This window comes from Ascidiella aspersa, chromosome 4 (assembly GCF_963924565.1).
Source record: "Ascidiella aspersa chromosome 4, kaAscAspe10.2, whole genome shotgun sequence".
Taxonomy (NCBI): domain Eukaryota; kingdom Metazoa; phylum Chordata; class Ascidiacea; order Phlebobranchia; family Ascidiidae; genus Ascidiella; species Ascidiella aspersa.
This window is the reverse complement of record NC_139450.1, coordinates 26272567-26293999: the sequence shown is the minus strand read 5'-3', so window position 1 is coordinate 26293999 and position 21433 is coordinate 26272567. Positions and strand designations below refer to the sequence as shown.

The following is a 21433-nucleotide window of genomic DNA, read 5'->3' as shown; positions in this document are numbered from 1 at the left end:
CTCAACAAAAACTTATGTTTTTAGGAAGACAAAAAAATCTTCAATGTCAATCAGAAATAATGTATATAAAATATACTTCAAATTAGCAAAGTAAAACTTTAAGAGAAAGAATTTAACTTAACATGTAACAAAAATACAACTTACCACAATTTCACCAAATCTGACAAAGATGTTCTGTATGTCGCTGTAGCCCACGGTTTTGTCGAGATTACCAACAAACAAAGTTCTCGAAGCACGCGGATGAAACTCATCGATGATTCCACCGCATTCCTGGAGCTCTTTTCCACTCACTAGCAAAATTTCAGAGTAAAGTAAATACAGCACCAGTCAAAAAAACAAAAAAGACATAACATAGCACAGCTGACGCACTGTGGTTTATTTATTATATTATTTGTTGCTTGTATGTTGAATAAAGAGGTATTCGGAATATTCAAGATGATACCTACTTCTGTATGGGCTTTGATATTCTTATAACGTCTTACTACAACCTCCAATCATTATGCTCCAAAACTTGTTGCTTGTTTTAAATAAGTCATGCTTTATATGTTAAGGCAGCAAAATAGTATGTTTTAATTCAAAACTTACCTTCTCCTTCATAAATAGCAGCATCGATGGCAGCACCAAACAGTAACTTGCTCTTTCCATGCGTCACTGCTTTATTGGCTTCGGAGGCGTTACGAAAGAGCACCAAAGCGTGACGATTATTGTTGTCCCCTCGGATCAACACAGACTTTACTTTTCCACATTTTTTGAACTCATGGTAGATTCCTTCTCGGAGACTGTTCACTGAAGAGCAAATCAGGGAAATTATACCAATGTCAAAGTTGCTAATGCACATTGCATTCCTAAAAACTAATTCACTACCCTCTTTTTTTGTTGTTCATCCAAAAACGATCCAAAACAGGACGCAGATTATCAAAAAAGTAGGTTATTAAGGATAAGTTGATAAAAAAGTTATTTTTAGTGTCAGGAGTTGAAAAATTTATAGGAGAATTTGTATTGAAGATTACCAAAAGGCTTTTAATTAACTAAAAATACCACATTTAAGTTCATGCAGCACTTGGTTTTTGAACAGTGTACTTCAAAAGATTTTTTAAGTGAGTATCATAATATTTTGTAAATTGCTGAATCAACCTAGCAGTATTACACATAGTCAGGTAAACATGCAAGACTTGAAACCACATTATCAGTTTGTTACCTAATAAACATACTATAAGTTTTAAACACTGCCTTTCCATGTAAAACACGAATAAAAAAATAATTGTGTTGTAGAGCTATGTAATGAAGAATTTCAGTACAATTGGGACTAAAATGGAACGTTGTGTTTGATTTACCGCTTGGCCTTGCTGGCAACTTCTTAATGATCATTGTGACAAGTTTCTGGCCACCTTCTGGTTCACTTTCGGCAGTTGTGGAACGGCGACTGAAATAGGTTTCATGATAAAACAAAATGCATCTTTATGGAATTCTAAACTACTGGTTGCACTTTCCTCTTTTTGATTATTTTTAGTTTTAAAACAAGAATGTGATTCAAAAAAACATACAACTTTGAACTGCTAAAACAAATAGTTCCAAACCCTTTAAAAGTTAAAATTTTGGGTAGTTATTTATTTTTAAATTTAGCTAAAAATTTTGGTAAGATGTGCACAAAATAAAGTGTCATACATCCCATATTTTTAGTGTGGTATATTTTTCAATGAAAAATTAAAAAATAATACCCCCAAGTGTCTGAACCACCTTTTTTAATTTACATTGTTTTTTTAAGGCTTAATTGCCACCATGATGCCTATGAAACATTAAGTTAAGCTGACCTTGACGAGCAAGTGCTGTTTGACCTTGATGTCATCGAAGAAGAACCGGTTGATCCGGATGAGCTCCTTCCCGTCGTCATGCTCGAGTTGCTCGAGGAAGAACGGACATCTTCTTCCGATGAACTTCCTCCTTGCTTCTTCTGCTTGCGATTCGCTGCAAAAATATAAGCATTGATAAATAAATTGCTTGCTTATAAGGCCCTTGGCAGAAATAGCCAAACAACAGTTTGTGAGGAAAATTCTGTTGTTCTAATTGTCACAGTCTTAAATATAAAACACGGTTAAAACCTTTTCAGATGCAAATCCAAAATAAAAAAAGGATTGATGAAGTTCTTGTAAACTGAACAAGGATTTATTTAAGCTGGCTACAGTTTTGTTAAATAACTATTTAAATCAAATTAATAAATTTTGAAAACATATTTATATCAGGACAGTGATTGCCAATCCTTAGAGTCATCCAGTATTGCCTCGAGACTAGCCGTTATATAAAATAAGTTTGTTGACCCCTGCCTTAGCATATTGGTTTGCTTCCCTAAAATGCCATTTTTTCGCAACTGTGCACTGGCTCTTGACAGCGACCTATTTAGAAAAGTTAAATTGAAATAATTTAGTGGAAAAATAAACATAGAGCATCAAGCTTGACACCTTTTGATACAAGAATGTATCTAAATAATAAAAGCAAAAATTTAATCAATCTGTCTAATACAGCATCAGGTTTACCTAAACAGATTCCAAATCAATAAAGACTATATTGGATAACTTTAAATATTGGAACTACAACTTATCAAGCATTGAAAAATGGTCATTGTTTTATTTAACTAAGTACGTCATTTGTTTTCAAGTCATATTTTATTCGATTAATCTTTAATAAACTTGTTTGTCTGAGTTTGTTGCAATTAATTTACGGCATTTTTTCTAAGCTGCAGTTTACAAAGTATAGTATTAGGCACGATTAAAAGGGTTTTTCTTTAAATATATACTAGGGTTGTTCAAAAAAAAGCCTTTTTGTCAAATTTCAGTGGGTACCCCCTGGAATTGTTAGGTTGCGTGTAAAAAAAACACAAACCAAATCTGAGCACGTTCGGTTCAGTATTGACCGTGCTACGTCAATTTGAAAATTCAGATTTGGGCTAAAAATTTTGAAAAAATAAATTGTCCTCCCCCTAAAAAATTTGTTTTCTTCTTTTTTTGCATTGCTTTGCAATTGAATAGCCATAAATAAACCTGTTTTGCAGTAAAAAAGTGAGTAGTCATGGTACAAATGTCACATTTTCAACAAAATGTGTTTTGTACAAAAAATGGCATAAAATTTTAAAATAAAGTAGATGCAGCATACATGACATCAAATTAATAAAATAGTGCATTTAGTCTTCACACAATTATATCAATTACTTATTTAAAGTTCAAAAAAATGTGCTAAAAAGCCTTTTGTCGTACAAAACAGCCTAACAAATGTTGTTGAAATGTGGCATTTGTACCATGACTACTCACTTTTTTACTGCAAAACAGATTTATTTATGGCTAATCAATTGCAAAGCAATGTAAAAAAAGAAGAAAAAAAATTTTTTTAGGGGGAGCACAATTTATCTTTTTAAAAATTTTAGCCTAAATCTGAATTTTCAAATTGACGTAGCACGGTCAATACTGAACCAGACGTGCTCAGATTTGGTTTGTGGGGTTTTTAGCCGCAACCTAACAATTCCAGGGGGTCTCCATTGAAATTTGACAAAAAAGTGTTGTTTGAACAACCCTAATATATATATTAAGACATTATTGTGACTTGGCTGTAGTTTGCATAAATACCTTAAGGTTTATATTTCAAATAAATGATATCTATCCCTCTAAATCTGTGCATCAATAACAATTAGAGTTATAAATTCAAAGATTAAATAATATCATAGCCAACATACATTTTCCAGTTTGTAAAATAGGTAGCGCTTTTTTTAGCTTATTGGTAACGATTAGGGCGATTATTTTTTGACTTAAAAAATGAAAATTTTGACCTATATATTTTTTTGACAAAATTTTGATCATAAGAAATACATTGGTTTAAACAACATATTGTTGTTTGAAGTAATGCATTGGTGTCTTGGCATCGTCAACCACATATTTTGAATGTTTTGTGACAATTGGTGGTTCACAAATCAAGTATTATGCTGGATTATACAGAACTCATAAAAGCTTGGTTGATATTTTTAGCATTTCAAAAAGACAAACAGCTATAGAAATGCCAAACAACAAACCACGACATTGGTTATTTTTAGTTATTTTTACATGTTGTGTAAACAATTGAATATATGCAGAAGGCCTGTGTGGTTATTTCTGCCAGCTCGCTAAACCGTATATTGCTCTAATGAAGATATAATACACTTAAAATGTTGTTGAATACAACTTTAAACTAATTTATTTTAATAAAATTCAACGACAATATCAAAAATATGTCTATATTTTTTTTAATTTTGTAAACAATTTATGTGCATTTTTATCCAATTTTCAATTGAAATAATTTTGACATATTTTGACTTGACGTGTAAATTTTGACAACTTTTATAGAAAATAATCACCCTAGTAATGATCCAAGGAAATATGCCATACATGTTAGGGATTGAAAGAAATTAATTAAACTTGGCATTTCCTAGCTGGCAAGATATGGCCAAGTCGTAATAGATGTTACCAAATAATATTTTTAAAGCAACATTACAAGTCAATAGCATTGTCATTGGGGCCATAAGATGTAACCAAAAAGAACAAATGCTTTTCTAAATAAAACCAAATATATGTGAAATAACATACTACAAGTCAGGCTGGCAGACTCTTGCCAGCCTTCTGGTGACAAGCATTTTTGGCGAAAATTCTTCGACTTTTGGTCATGTCCTTAAATTTTAATGATGTGTTCGGCTGAGGAATCTATGAACCTTGCCATGTTTTGGCGATAAACAAGGCTATTAAAAAGTAAATTGGACAACAAAACGTAGCGCCGCAGGCGCAACAATTTTTGTAACATTAAGTCATTAACAAGTACACAAGGGACATGTGAAGGTACAACCTGGGGCCTGGGGATGTACGTACATGTTTGCTTTTCTTGCCTTAAAAGTGTTACATAGATAGCTGTTTTCAGGCAAACCTATGTGAAAATGTGCTGCTCAAAACCAGATTAAAAAGCACAAAAAAATATTCTTTGGATAAATTTCAAATTTATATTGCTCGAAGCGCGAAATTTTTTTGCATTTGCGTATTCAAACAACCAAAAATATACTTTAGGCCTTATGTGGAGAAGCATAGCCTGGTACATCCTTAAAGATGCAAATGTTATACCTGTACATTTAACAGGAATGGGAAATTCAACTCAATATACAGGAAGTCAACTCAATATAGAAGAACTTGCCAATTCAAAGTAAAACTGCCAACACGTAACAATTTTATGATCAAAAGTGTGTACTTTTTAAAATAATAAACAGTCTATATGCCTTACACTGGCTTTTTCTCACCAAACAATGTGCTTCACACTACCATAACTTTTTTCAAAATGACACAAACAAAATTTATTTCTGCCAATTGTAGTATGTATTGTTATTACATATTTCCGCTGTTCAAAAATAGATGTGATTTAATGTGTGGAAACAACCACAAGGTATTTTGTAAATTGGATGTTGGAAAAAAACTTTCAAAATTTCAATTTTTTTTTACTTAAATTTTTTGGGCACCAATTTCTTTGGTTTTCTGGCTGATTCTTTGGCCGACATAGTCGCCAAGTCGCCAGCATTCTGCCATACTGCTATAAGTTATAACAACAAATCAGAAAAAGGGATTTAAAAGTAACCAAATATGCAGATTTTTTAATACACAAACAAGTGTAATTTTTTTTAACTTACCTGATTTTTTCTTGACAGTTGGAGACCTTCCCCTGCCAGTCTTGTGCTTTGTATCCTTGCCAGCTGAAACATTGGCATACTGTTATATATTTTGTTGGAATAAATCATTGTGGTACACCAAGAGAAGTAGTACGCTTTATTGTATTTGCAGCAAAATACTATTATCTATAAACTTAGGTTAAAGTGCCTATGACAGCAATAACTGTTGGGACTGATTAGTGATTACTTAACCACTGTTATCTTCATGAGTGAAAAATCATAGGATTTGAGTGTGAAAAGGTAGTATAGAGACAGTACATTTTCCTTGCTTTTAAAATATATATAAATACCTGTTTTTGGTTGTTCTTCAGTTTTCTTTGATTTCTTTTTCCCTTTTGTGTTCTCACCTTTGGCCTTTCTGAAAAATATCATTTTCAACATTATTAGGCATTAATCAGTGTTTTACTGCAGTAGTAGAAGTTCCAGCTATGTAAAGGATGGCCATTTTTGTTCTGTTGTTTTTAAAAACAAACGTTAACGGGGTAAATCATGTTAAACCAGGGCCTGCAGAGTTGGAGTCGGGACTCGGTGGGGTCGGTTTGTTTTGCTGAAGTCGGATTCGGGACTCGAGTAAGACCAACTACCTGAGTCCTCGTATTGAAGTCTGATTGTCAAGTGATTTCAATTGCGCTTGAAATGCTATGGAATTGCGGTGTCAGAACAGCCTCTGTGACGTATCAATCACAAACCATTGCACTCCGTTGTCAGCTAAATTCACAATGCTTATCAACAAATTTGGTGATATTTGTAGTTTTATTTCGCAGATGGTATAAAGCATGGCTTCAAAATTCGACCGCTTTGAACTCTGTATAATTAGTAAATTACTCACCTGAAACTGTGCAAGGAAAATACAAACATGGCTTATTACTGAAGTTAAGACAACCATTTATATCAGTTTAGCGGGAAGCTTTAGTTCTCCAACGTTTTAATCTATGTTTTAAAATACCATGGTCAGGCGCTGCTTTTTGAGATTGAGGCTAATGAAATCATTCAATAGGGCGGCCTGACTTTTTCTGTAGCTTACACGCCTGTTTTCTACGGTGTTGAGAATGTTTGTTTCAACATTTAATAAATATTTTCGTTATCAGGCGTGTTTGAGATTACTTGAGTCGGTGACAGGCAAAATGCCAAATGAAACAACTATAACAAGCGGTGATTGGGCAGTGGCGGCGATAAGCACCGACGTGTTTTCAAAGCCAGGTGCAACGTTTCCAAAGTAACATGCAATCACGGTATAAGTTTTATGATAATTGTTTACTAAGTTTTCAAAGGGGGGTGACAAGACTCCTAGACACCCCCCACGCTACGCCCCAGATCTCAACAATGTATTGTGAGTAATGAATTATATCACACCAAGTAGATTACTGAATATCCACTGCATTTAGTTACAGAAATTGGCGCAATACAGGCTATAGACGCGGTGCCGGGCTCAGTACTCAACGAAATCTCACATTTGGCTCGAGTGGATTCTGGTTTTATTTAACAGACTCCACAACCCTGTGTTGATCATTACAATACAATTTGTTGTTCAACAATGATACCTCCAGACATAGAATTAGAAAAATATGGCAATCAACACAAAAAAGGTTAATTATTTGTTTCTATTTACTTCTGTGTAGTCTTGGCTGTTCCACCCTCCGACAGTCTTTGTTCTTTGTGATTCACTTTTGCAGATGATTTTGTGTCGGAGACCTCAGTATTTCTGCTGGAATCTGCACTGCCCTGATTGGATCTGTGGCGCTCGCTGTGTTGGGTTTTATCCGACGCATGACTGTGTCAAAAAGTTAATCAAATAGTTTAATACACATCTCTGAATTACAAAGAGACTTTGTATACTAATTAAATCATGGTGATTTCTGCAAAACAGTCCAGCCTGTATAATAATAATAGATAATTCAGACAGTAGACAGGTTATACAGGTCTTTGTGTATATTGGGTTTGTCTATATAGAAAAAATTGCTCTTGAATTTAGATGTAACATAGGTTATGGCAGGGGTGAAATTTGCACTCGCCGCTCGCCAATGCGACTGCAATTACCTTATGGCGAGTTTGATTGACACTTACATGATTGACTAGGAAATGCCCTAAGCAAAAATTGTTTGTTACCACACAAATTGGACTCAATTTGTTGATCTGTGACAAATTATGTTAAACGCCCAAGACTGAAGCCCATTATTGCATAAACCACATTAAAAAATTAAACAAGCATGTCGCACATGGTAAAAAGTCATGCGATTTAAATACCAATAAACAATCAAGGACAGTCATACAAAAACTATGTCAACGCATAAAAATAAAATAGAAGTTTAATTTTCATAGATGAGGCTTTCAGAGATGTTCGGCGAGTGCAAATTTTAATTCAACATCATACCTGTTGGTGTAAAATGTAATTCAACTAAAAGCGTAAAATAAAAAGTATCACAAATGTTTTTTTTGTACATAACGTCAACTGACACCAATGACATACATAGGTTTGGACATCGCCATACCGAACATGTGTTTATGTTACATAATAGAGTCTGTGTAAAAAAACATAAAACTACTTTCTACCTATGAGCTGACAGTCAGATCTTAATAATCCATTCCTATAAAAGAAACAACTAAGTAGGGCAGACAGACAATTAAATACAAAAATTAAAGTAGCTATATACAAATTGTTTGTTTATTTTCCTGTTTCACATCCAACTAAAATAGTATATTGTTTTACATTCTTATTGAGAAACCAATTAGTAGAGATCCAAATGACATGTTGAAATGTTTTTGACTGACATAAAGAAAACTAATCTACCACATCGTTAGCATTTACCAAAAGGAAACACAAAATTTGGTTTCAGGTATAAGGCATTTATAATCCACTAATTTGAACATTTAAAATGCTAGTTTATTCCTATTGAATTGAAAGACTTTTAATTCTAGTTACAAGTCATGAATGTAACCAAAGTTCTAAAAGTGAATATTGTACCTAAACTTGTTGACCCTAGGATGATTACAGAAGAAATAAGACCAACCAAATGAATCCAAATTCCAAACTGTGAGTGCTTTACAAACATATGTTTTGTTTGTTTATTAGGACCTTGAAAAACCTACAATTTTTACACTCTAGATATGAAATTTAGATTGATTAGTAGGGAATTAATTTTAATTTTGGCATATTGCCTTATTATACACCTGGCACAATGCTCTTCATTAAATCTTTACACCATTTCTAATTGTTTACCTTCCACAAAGTCTGCATTAGATGGCACATTTCACTGGGATCTCGAATGTTTCAGTGTACAATTTAGCTTAACGCGTGTCTTAGGTTTAAAATCCTAAAACAAATGTATATTTTTTCTTCTGTGTACACAACAATTGCTTTAAAAAATAATTTGGCTTTATTCCTGCCACAGAATGCAGACTAGCCCACCACCACCATTTCACCCTAACTAGAAAAATATTCTTTATAACAGTCAATCGAATAAATATATCAGAATTTGTCCATTACTCCAGGTTTAGATCAGAAATTTTCCATACTTCAATGTTTTTGTCTTGTATTTTATGATAAATTATTGCTAAAATCAACAATAGAATATTTTTACACTGTGGTGTCCTACCTTTAAGTTGACTGGTTCTTTGATGTGGTTAGGTTATAAATCCGATAATAATCCTTAATCGGTAAATAGAAAAATACAATTACCAACACGAACCCCAAATATTCCACAAAAAATAAATCCATAACCCAAGCCCCAGGTTTAAACAAAGAGCAGCATCTTTTCAGTGTCGATGCAGTAGGGTTGAAATATAATCCAAAACTTTGAAAAAATGTCTTTTCTGATAATTACTGGTGATGTGTTCGTAAGACCAGAGGCAGATTACAGGTTGCTGTGATATTTTATCCACCTTAGATAATCCGAAAGTGGTAATCGAATGTTTTGGTTCTGGGGCATCTCAGCCAGATAGAAGGCAGGATCATGAAAATATTCCGAGTGGACAATAGTTCATGTTCTTTATTTGCAGATTGGAGAATCCAAATATCTGTAACTGTTTGGGTAAGGCTACCTACGCTGCAACATGCTATGTAGGTAAATACATCCAAGCGGTAGGTAATCCACTTTTCAAGGAAGAAAAGGTTCAGATTAATAAAAATCAGCTGGGTGAAAACACCAAACATGCGATTTTCCTGCGAAAGTACATTTGCATGTGGTAGTCACACTTTAAACAATCAACATACATTTACATTAAAACAAGACTTTGTACATTGGTGGAATATCAAACAGAATGAACAAAGGTGTTTTATGTAAGCAAAGCTACAGTTACTCTAACCAAATATTCATTCTGTTTAATAGCTTCTAATCATCAGAAGACAAATATCTGACAAATTGTAGAAAATGTGTCAGTAACCACCAATGAGGGAGTTCACCTTAGTTACTCACCTATCTGAAACCTTTGTGTCATTTCGGTGTGTTGAAGAGTATCCACGGTGACTTGATGAAGATTGGGAATAACGACTGCTGGACGCTGGCGATGCGGAATCGTGTCGACTAGTTGCTACACTCATTGCTGAAACATTAAAAACTTATCCATTAAACCTTTACAAACTAAATATAAACAGTAAAACATACTTCCTTAACATTTTTTTAGTAAACAAGACAAATGTAAATCTACATTAGGATTATATATTGTTGGAAAACTACCAACATAATATAACACCTTTTTCTATGCTTACGAAAAACAGGTACATCAATGGTCCACTGTGGAAAGTACGGCAAGTGCACCCAAAGGTAATTTCAACCTTTCAAAAGTGAAACCCGGAAAACATCTGTGCACCCCTATTTATATGTTAACAGCGCAAAGTTTGCAATACAGAGTGCATCAGAAAATCATAAAATGCACACGAGGTGCACTTTTTTACCCTTGTTGCACCCAGTTATGCAAGATCTGCGCCATACTTTCCAGACTGGTGAATGGTGAAGATTTGTTTATTTACAAACAACAGAACAGTTATCAATAAATCACTAAGGGATATATGGCTTTACCGGCAGGTTCACTGAAATTTGTCTGCAGTTGATTTTCTCCGATTGTGTTCACAGCATTGTGCGCTTTCTGGGAAGAGCGGAGATCAACGAACGCAACAACCGCCTGTAACTCGCCCTCGGAGCTACGTTTCGATAATATCTTCACCTTTTCAATCCTCCCATATCTATGAAGTACATTAAAACAGTAATTGGTTAATCACACTGATATACGTATCAATTTTATCATGATGACAGGTTGGTGAACCCAAAATATGCTGTTAAACAAAATAGGAAAAAATAATTAAGTAAACATGTGTATGCAATAGAATCAATGACAGCAAGCATTTGGTTTTGGATTTAAGTTATTGTTTGGGAAGTTATATCCAACTTCTGCAAGTAACTTATTTAAATTTGCGCAAAAATTATGAAATAACGGTCTTAAGCCACTTGCAATTGTAAAGTGTGTCTGGAATCCTACCACTTTTTTTACAGTAACAAAACGAGTGGCCAAAAATGAAAACTGCAATTTGCAAAGAAATATGGGAGAATAAATTAAATAAAAATACTTAACCCACGCAAACCGAAATCCTAACTCTCACCCTAACCCAAATAATGTTAGCAATGCTATAAACCCGCTGACAAAAGTGTAGAAGGATTGTGTACCATCACCGCTATCATAATTGTTTGAATAAAATACCTCTTGAAGTACTCCGTTATTTTTTCCTCTCGGGTGTTATCAGGAATATTTCCCACCCACAGATGTCTGGTTTCCCTCATTGTGCAACCATAAATGTCCAGTCAATGCAAGGAGTTGACATCTGAAATCTTCATTGCCAACTTATTGTTGACAAATGCAAAACAACAGATTCAATTATGTCGTTGTTTCCAAATTCTGGATTAGAAATGGGATTATTGAGTCTTTCTGCATTTGCAAAGTTACAAAACCTTTGCACAAAAATAAAACTAATGAAACTAGACTTGTTGAGCTATAACGTTAAACAGCGCTAACCAAAACAATATAGATTGGGTAATTGAACAGCCAAATCGTTATACGCTTACATTCATGCAGCAGAATATTTTGCAAGAGGCTATTAGCGGTATACGCCTAGAAAGTGACTTCGGGATTGTGCTGAATTGTGACACGCGCGCAGACACTTCGTGTAAAATATAATAGATAACCTCGACTTTTTACGCTTGTGGGATATTATTAATACGTCTACTTTTGGCGGAATGCTAGCAAAAAACAGCTTTCCCTTAATAATTAATTTCAACGCCAACCACGAATTGTCTTAATCAGTGTCAATTAAAAAGCAAACTCCGCGTGTCAGTGTGAAAATATTATGGCATTTTTTTATCTATAAAAGGGAACAATAGACTCGATAAAACTAACAGAATGTTTCAACGCTTTTCAAAACAGACTATTCATATATAAATTTAAGTAGGTATTTTGCTTTTATTAAACTCACTTTTTTTCAAATTCAAATAGAAAATAAAATAAAAAAAATTGGCGCAAAGATATATGTTTAAAATTACTGTATGCAGTGTTGGCTGAATGGTCTGAAATGGGTGAATTTAGGGGGAGCATAGCCAGGGTGTTTTTGTCTATTTTAGCTACGTACATGCAAAAATCGCACTTAACCCCCCAAAAAAAGGAAAATGCGCCGTTCTTTTTCTTGTCGTCATCCTACCCTTCATAATAAAAGTTATGACAACTTAAACGGTATAAAGGCGATTTTGCTTTGCGCTAATCGACAGCATTTTCGTTACGTAATTTTTGTATGAACGTACAACAATGACGTCACATTTATATTCAACAACCTGTTGACATCACATTTCGGTAACTTAAGCGTCATCTTGAAAAACAATTCATGCTCACTGAAATGTCATTGTATTCTTTAGCAAAGGTAGCCGAAGCTTGAAGAATCATACCAGTAACGACACCCACTAAGTCTTGCTTAAAATTTGCTAATTAACTTACGACAATCACGTCTATTGCGTCAGACGTTCGCTGCTGCTAAAGCTGTAGTTAGATTTTTTATTATTGTTAACTACATGTGTTGATGGATGATTTAGTCATTGGGAGTAATTCGTCAGCGAATTTGCTATTTGAATAGGATAAGCGTGTTTAAATTGTTAACGTCGATAATACGAAAGTTCTGTAGATTAAATTACTAGATTGTTGACTGTACTGTTTCATTGGTTTACTGATTTCGTTTGTATTTAGAAACCGCATTCGCTGGACGTATTAAAGCACGACGGTCCAACAAAACCAATAAATGGCGTGAACTTCCCTGAGGTTGTAGCCTACATCTCTTTCTTTCATTCGCCACCTGTTTATTTTCTTTTCCCATCAACTTAGATTGTGCTTGTTTTGTATCGCTTCAAAGCCGATTAAGAAAACGATAAGCTCTAGCGAAGCACGTCTGCGAATTAAAAGCAGCAGTATTGGCCGCCTGGAAATCGATTGGAATCAATTCAAAGTATAGGGATGTGCCGGTATTTCAATTTGACATCTTTGTTATATTTTTTCCATATTTAAAGCCTAAAGTATACGACCGTCTGACCAAATGACGCCATTACTATGGCCAGATGTGCTAAATTGATCAAAATGAAAGTTGTCACAACCTTCAAGGTTAGGAACACTATACACAGATCTGTAATAGCTTCATAATGAATGTTGAAGCCAAAACGGTCGAGTAAATCGACAAAATTGCTGATTCTATTTTTAGCCATCGCCAATAAAAGTTGTGTGAATTCAAAAGCTAACTACTAAATCAGATCTACATAACTATAACATAATAGCTTTGGGTGAAATTATGTTAAACTTTACAATTATAAAATATTAAGATTTGATAAATTGCCCTTAATGGAATCAGACAATACAGTTCGATACGCGTCTGTATCATCATCAGTTACTGTACGTATCCAAACGTATATCAGGATGATGTCGATTTGCCCGACTGTTTTAGCTTTGATATCCATTATTAACCTTCCGAATTGGAAAAAAACAGCTGAGAAACTTGGTTACCTTTTGCTAATTAATATGTTTTTTTTTCCAAAGACATACCTTCGAAAGCGGATTGAAAATAATATATAGAAGCACTGTAGAAAAATATGCCAGTAAATTTCCTCAATAGAAATGTGCTGATAAATGTTTTCAAATAAAATACGAATAACAGTATATAAATTGCATTTAAATTAGCCTACTACAGCTATTCAACTATTTTAGTAACGTTCCACATCAATGCAGACAAAAAAAGTAAAAGTAGACTGGTAGTCTCGCGTTTTTGAGTTTGTTTCTGAGTTTTACTAAGTGCATCAAACTGAGTTCCTGGTTAAATTGGTTTGGTAAGGAAATATTGCTTGTCAGTAATGTCCATCGGACTAAAGAGGTTTTGTTCTGTATTTCGCCATTGAATGCTAAAATTCACAAAATAAAAAAAATATTTGAAACATATTGTACAAAGATTTAATATATATGACCAAAATGAGTTGCGTTTTATCAGGACTGTTGCGTCGCTGTCTGACTTGGGACTCGACAGAGTTCGTTTTACCTGGAGTTAGACTCGGGACTCGAGTGAGAATATTCGATTCCTGATCTCGACGTACGCATGCATATAGTAGCCTACCAAAATTAAAACCGATAAGCCTAAAGTTGTCTCGACGAAAATCGGCAAGTTTGTCCGGAGGAGGACGCGGGACTCGGGAGTCTGAAAAGATTTTGTTTTTTCAGCTTGAGGCGGACTAGGGGTGTTTGGGTGTGTATATGAGAAGTAGCCTATTAGTGCTTCTAAAGGAGATAAATTACGTTGATGGCGGGAAGGTAAAATTAGCCAATTTAAATTTTAGAATATTATTTCCAATATGCCACAAGGAAAAACAGGTTGCCTGTTTATCACTCCACACCAGGGATTCTTGAACTTTTTTACCCCGGACCCAAACATGTTTTTTGGCTTGCGTGAACCACGGTAGGCAAAACATTAAAAAAATGGAGTAATAAATTTACGTCACAAAACAAATAGACTTTATAAATCTGCTGATTTGGGTCCAAAAATGTGAAAGCAAAATGGAGTTTAAAAACATTCCGTGCAAAACCGTTTTGTTTTTATTTAAACTGTTTTCTTTGATAAATTGATTACTTCTCAAATATACACTAATATTTCATTTAGGCGTTCATGGACCACCTAAAACTAGTCCACGTACCCCCAAGGGGCCCATGGACCCCAGATTAAGAACCGCTGCTCGTTGAAAATGTACGGGAGTAAGCAGAGTGAAATTTCTTATTGCACGCCTGTACCAATGAGTGTGGGGCTAAAGATCTGACGCCTATCTTATCAGCCCGCCAGATGCGCCACTTGGGAATAAGCATTGTATGACAGATGCGGCTTGGAACGAGTTAGAGCTTTGTCACTTAGGCATGCCAGACGAGACTGTATATAAATTGTATCCGTTGTACAGTACTACCAAGCGGGAGCGGATCCAGCAGTTTGCTTTAGGACGGGCAATTTTTTTTCCTTAAATTTGGCAAACATGATTTTAGTATAGGCGTAATTACACTTAAGCCGTACAAAGTTGTTTTCAAATTTACTTCATTTTGCTGTTTGCGCTTTGATAATTGTGCCAGTAGTTATCACTATATCTCGATGTAGATAACCTTGTAAGACAACACTAAAAAACACAGCTTTAGGTTTTATTAGTTTTTGTGTTATTTTTTACTCGCTTTAGTGGATGGGATCTAATTAATGTTCCTCCCACCAAGTACCAATCACAAAAAAATTACTGATGGTATGTAGGGTTTCTCTAGTAGTTCAGGTTATTCTGTTATCCAGACTAGAAACTGAATCGATAGCAATGTCATTTTACTATAATTTATCTTAGTAAAGGTAGGGATTTATTTTCAAACATTATAAAGCCAGGTAAAGCGACTACATTTTTCCTAGTGTTCGCGGTGCTATACCAATGTTGTGTTTCTCGCGAAGCTTCTAGTAGGCCTACAATTGCGCTTTCCGTCTTCTTACGTTGAGATCCAACCGTCCCTAATAAAAAAAAACTGTCGTAAGTCTAAATTTATGGTTTAAGAAAAACGCATTTCAATGTTTTTTATTTTAAAAAAGCTTTTGTTTTTGTTGACAACACAGAATAATTTTAATGTGTAATATTAAGTACTACACGCTGAAAGTAGGACTTCGTACGAGTTAAAATTCTTATTGGCCTGTTTTAGGCATTACATTGATTATTCTATATTAAAGTAGTACTTGATTCATTCGAATTAAGATATACTGACGATGCCTTAGTTGGCGAAATATATATATATCTTTTTAAGATCTGGTTAATGTGTCTGACCTGAATTGCTAGCTTTGCTAGATTATTTTGCTGTTAAAGTAGTACTGTATAGAATTACGACAGGTTTTCATACCTGAATCATTCTGTTTAGTAGTGGTTTAGCAACCACTCACTTTAACTACTTTTTTGAAAATCGGGGCGGTTTAACTTCCAAAATGCCCAACACGAACAGAATACCATGATACCACACCCCTTTGTCTTGTTTTCGACGGTTTCACACTTCATTACGCTACTAAACCTTATTTTTGGACTTACTTCAGTTTTTTGTTATTAGCGACGCAACATTATGGGATCTTTTCCGAAAAAACTAATACAGTATTTGTAGAAATACATAGGATTTATCAACTGTCTGTAATAAGCGAGGAAATAGCTGTGGTCTTATAATCGGAAAACAAGGGGAAAAGAACTCCCGTAGTGACGCAACAAAGAGGCGCTGGTGTGGTATCGGCACCCTACAGAAATTATAAATAGCTCGCTGCCTTCTTGCTTGTATTTTTGCTGAGTGGTTAACTGAAACGTTACAATGAACGAGATTGAAACAGCACATTAACGGTTCAACAAGGTTGAAAAAACTTTTTTTAATTTTTGTCCCTTTCACCGTACACAAAAAATTGTATCAATAAGCTTACCAACAGAGCAAAAATTGGAATCCTATAGAATTTGAAATATCTCTAGGCACCCTTGAGCGTTAAAAATGGCACCATAGAGTGCCGCGACCTCCCGGTTGAGAATGACTGAACTAATATAATACAAGCCAGCTGGTTTTATCAGTTGGTAGTCCAATAACAGTTGCCAGTGGCGGAATTTGAACTCTGGTGGTTGACATATTCATTTACGTCAGGGTTGTCCAACATGAGGCACGCGGGCCAAACGTGGCACGCGACCTAATAAAAAATGGCACGCAAGCCCCCCAAAATACAGCCAATTGCCAAAAAAGATAAATTTGTTATACAGCCAATTGTCGTTGTTTATTCACAATACAAAACAACCCCAGCAATTACGACAACAAACAGTTACTGCTGATATTATAACATTATACCATTTTTATTTTTTGGCATAAAAGCGCTTTTGATATTTGAAAAAAAAATAGTTGTTAAACTGTGGCACAGGAAGAAGTTGTAAGATAAAAATTGGCACGTCGGCATGTTAGAGCTGGACCCCCCTGATATACGTATTTGTGACGAATATTATATAGCCTACAAGGATACAAGGAATTCAAGATGCTGCAATTTTAAATAAAGGTTTTTTATTTAAGTTGAAACTACTACAGTAAAAAATACTTTCAGCTATGTAACCTCCAATTTATAAAGGATGTTTAATAAAATATGCAGTAAAAAAACAACAACATACCCACAAGATGTTAGACGACTGGATGTAAAACAGTAGCAATATTTTGTGGTCGCATTGAGTTGAGCAAACCATTTGCGTATCTTGGACTATTCCTGGTTTGTATACTAAAAGTTTATCAACATTGTTTCTAAAATGCTGTACAGCTTTAAATGTGACGCTTGGTTGGTTTCTGTAATATTTCGAATATTTGTGGTCCACAAAAAGTAAAGCTTGCGCGTTTTAAAACGCGGCATCTTTTCTTATCAACTGTTTACATCGGAAGGCTCAGATGGCGTTTGGTGCTTATTTAGGTGCTAAAACGCCCAACGGCGATTGGAGGCCGCAGCTGTTTCTTGGCGAGTTTAAATAAGGCTGAAAACTGCCGACGTGTTGTAATATTGTACGAGGCATTAAAGTCCGTCAGAGAGGCAGAGAGTATTTGGAGAAAATGGATGCCAAAATTTGGAGCCAAAAACGTTTCTAGCTGTTTATTCTTTTACTCAGGATTTTGTGGTTTCTTTTAAATTCTTCTGCGCACTTATTTTGTTAGTGTGTTTCAAATAATCAAAATTTTCTCTCGAATAACAGAATCTGCCTGAATCCGAATGGTGAAAACAAACGATTCTGGTTGCACATCAATGATAAAGATTAAACTAAGTACAGAACTTGGTAAACCGAAAATCAGTTTGTTTAGATGTTATAATATGATAAATATATTTCGCTATTAAAAGCAACTGTGTGATGAAGTTCTGTACTTAGTTTAATCTTTGTATTTCATATACGACCTTTTTCAAAATTGTTAAGGCATCTTATAAATGTCACGATCTTTTAAACGTTTGTCGTTCAAAATTTGAGAAAAAAGCTTATTCGACCCTAATAATCTACAATAAAACGTGACGCCTCTTTACAGCTTGCATGGTGACTGCAATAAATCGCGTTCGAGATATATGCTCTTATTATTACCAAGAACGCCTATACCTAAATCCCAAATTTGTATGTTTTGTGGCCAGCAGTCTGCAGTGCGTACATTGTGAAACGAGATGTGCTGGACTTACAATTTTTTGCGTAAAATTAAGGGTTGCCCAAAAGTGAAAATGCCACCCAATTAAATTTTCCCTTCTATATATTTATGCATTAGGATTAGCCAATTTGTCATGCAAAAGACGTTATGATTCGCCTACAATGCAAAAATTAAGTCATGACTTCCACGTTAAAGCTGTTTGGAAATATCTCGTAAAGTGGTGGAAACTGTAACCACATAATGTGTCTTTAATTTATTTTTTTCAAGTTTTTATTTTGGTTGGGACAATTTTAGAATTTTGTCTGTGTATAACCAGGAACCGAAAAGGTCAAAATAAACCGTAAATAGGTGTGGCACAAATTTGTCACATAAATTTGAAAATTGTTGTCAATTAACGAAGATCTTTTGTAGATATCGAACCATCAAGGCACTTGGGCAGGACATTTACTTAATCGTTTTTAAATGGTCTGAATAATACACATTTTATAAGCTGTAAACTAAGGTCTTTGGTTTCATGCAAAGTCGTTTTGACGGTAATATAGTAGTATTTTCGAAAAACTTTGAATGTATTTGTAAAATGTAGATAGATATCGTTAGCCTTTAATCAGCAGGGCCCACGCGAAAACCCGGTGACCGCCCTGTTTCCTCTCTTTTTTGATGCCTTTTTCTCTCTTTCTCTCCCTCTCTTTTACGACACACGTTTGACGACCACTTACCAGGTTTGCTGCTTTAATATCTGAAACGCCTGGTTAAGAAAGATTACTTAAATGCTTTTCCGGGAAGCGAATGACAGCGTTTGCAAGACGGTCAGGTGCGACATACGCGTTATGCCTTAATCAAAAAAGGCTTCAAAGAAAGGCAAGACTTATCAGTTGTGAAGCTCGAGTCTCAGTCGTTAAAGCAGCGATTCTCTTATTTTTTGGTTTGTGACACGCCTTCTACAAAACAATAATATTACAATCGCCGATAATATACGGTAAGACAGTAGGTAAAACTATAACATTATCGGTTATTTTATCAATATAATGTTTATTTAATCTCGGTTGCATGCCTGTAATAATGTTTCTAAAAAAAAGTTTTAACAAATTACAAAAAAAGTTTCGTGGTAATCATTTTGAGGTCACTTGAAAGGAGAAAATAAACTGCACATTTAAAAAAGATTTATGTTCTCATAACTGGTTGACGCTAAGAAACAAGCTTGGTGATGGTTGTCGGGACTGTCAGGTACATTCATCTTAACTGTTACCGTTTGCTTGTCTGCACATCCCGCTTTTGTGTTTTCATTTTACGATATCATAATGAGTTGTTGCTTTTTGCAATATACATTGTATAAAGAACGATTTTTTAAACACAAGACATTTCATGGGGCTTGATATACGACTATACGTGACACTTTGGCGTTGAAATACTTAACGGTACGCGGTAACCATTTTCTAATCAGAACGACCGCTCAGTCTTATTCTCACCACGGCGTTTCTTTCCCAAACGGATATAATTGCCTGTCAAAGAATGGTTTGTGCGTTCCAGTTTTTGGCCCTCAATTTGTGCTATAGCCGTGTTGTCGAATGTAGCCTTTGAAGGTAAAATATTTTCGATGCGATGTGCATAAGTAAAACCACAATAAACATGTAGTTTTCTGGGTTTGCGGTGATGTTTTTTATCCGCTTTGTTATAGTCGCTGTAGAGTGTAGAGATGTGTCGCCATAAACTTTGGCGCAAGTGACGCTGCAGCATGCGCAGGCGCGGGTCAAGGATTTTCGGTGTTGGAGGCATAACAATTTTTTAAAAACATACTAGAAACGTAATTCAGATTCGCGCTACAGATACAATTTAGACAAATAACATTTTTTTGCATTTACTTTCAAATAAGCAAAATATACATTTTGGGTGTGGACATGGCCACGTGCACTCCTTAAATGTCCACGAGAAGTTCTGTGAACAACCGACAAAGTTTAAAAGGCTTGACTAGTTGTCGTAAAAATTGTCGACGTTGGACCACGTTGAAATTTAAACTTGTGCAAGGCGAAGCTCAATTTTCACATAGCACATTAGGCACGCTCTAGTAACAAGACAACGGGGTATTTACAGCCATGCACGGAATTGTGAAACAGATGCGACGCATCGAATATCGCTTTCACCAAGCGTCCACTACAAGGGACGGACAAAGAAAGGCGGAAAGCGCTATACGCTCCCATGGGTCCTGGGCCGTGTCGCATTACAGTGGCCCCAGTTTCCAAAGCAGAACGCCTCCAAAGCAGTCGACCCCCATAAAGCTAACAGTATAGAGCTCCTGCATAGGAAGTAAATTGCCAAAAGAAAACAAGCCTCTTTAGTTTACACGGGTTGCTTAATAAGCCGACCACCTTTGAGTTCACAGTGTTAAAGCAGTAGGTCCCCTTAGACAGGACCGCGTAAAAAGCAGTCGGGTACTTTTACTTCAGCCAGAAAAACAGAATTGGTTAAGAAGGGGTCCGGTACCTTTCTTGCGGCTAATAAATCAAGTAATGAGTGCAAAAGGGCAGGGAAGTGTCCTTCAAAACTTCAAAAATTGGTCTTGCGTAGGGTTTCCATACGTCAGGATTTTACCCGACATGTCAGGGAATTTAGTCTTGAAATTTGCATCAGGGCGAAATGGCAAAATCTGCTTATGTCCGGAATTTAACTGTACTGTATAGAATATGTCGCAAATATATTCACAGAATCGAAAATACATTTTTGTTAATGTTTAGTATTAGCTTTGTATTCACAGGAAGTGAATCGTGGATTCAAATGTTATTCTTTGTTACGTCACAACAACTAGGGTTGTTTCTTTTTACCCATTTTGTTTTTAACCCTAGTGTTTGGCCCTTTTGTGTTTTTGCGCCACTGTATCGGTTTGCAAAAATGAAAACCAGGTTAGTGTGTCAGGCGTAAAACGAAGGAAATGCGGATAATGTTACCGCCATTGCGAAACGCGACGGTACAAAATGGAAATATCGTGTAAAGAACGGCGCAAAACTTTCTTTAAAGGCATCAAATTCCTTT

At 35.2% G+C, this 21433-nt stretch overlaps 1 protein-coding gene across 1 annotated transcript in view; it reads right to left on the bottom strand.

The window, feature by feature from the left end:
- Positions 1-11604, bottom strand: part of LOC146157196 (uncharacterized) — a 42404-nt gene extending 30800 nt beyond the window's left edge. The window contains exons 1-10 of the mRNA XM_083388114.1: positions 11414-11604; positions 10738-10901; positions 10135-10261; positions 7332-7493; positions 6013-6080; positions 5684-5746; positions 1812-1965; positions 1335-1423; positions 586-786; positions 145-290 (exon numbers count right to left, since the gene is read on the bottom strand). Coding sequence (XP_083244240.1) covers positions 145-290; positions 586-786; positions 1335-1423; positions 1812-1965; positions 5684-5746; positions 6013-6080; positions 7332-7493; positions 10135-10261; positions 10738-10901; positions 11414-11493 — 1254 coding nt within the window. The 5' untranslated portion in view covers positions 11494-11604. The remainder of the gene's footprint in view (positions 1-144; positions 291-585; positions 787-1334; positions 1424-1811; positions 1966-5683; positions 5747-6012; positions 6081-7331; positions 7494-10134; positions 10262-10737; positions 10902-11413) is intronic.
- Positions 11605-21433: the final 9829 nt, after the last annotated feature.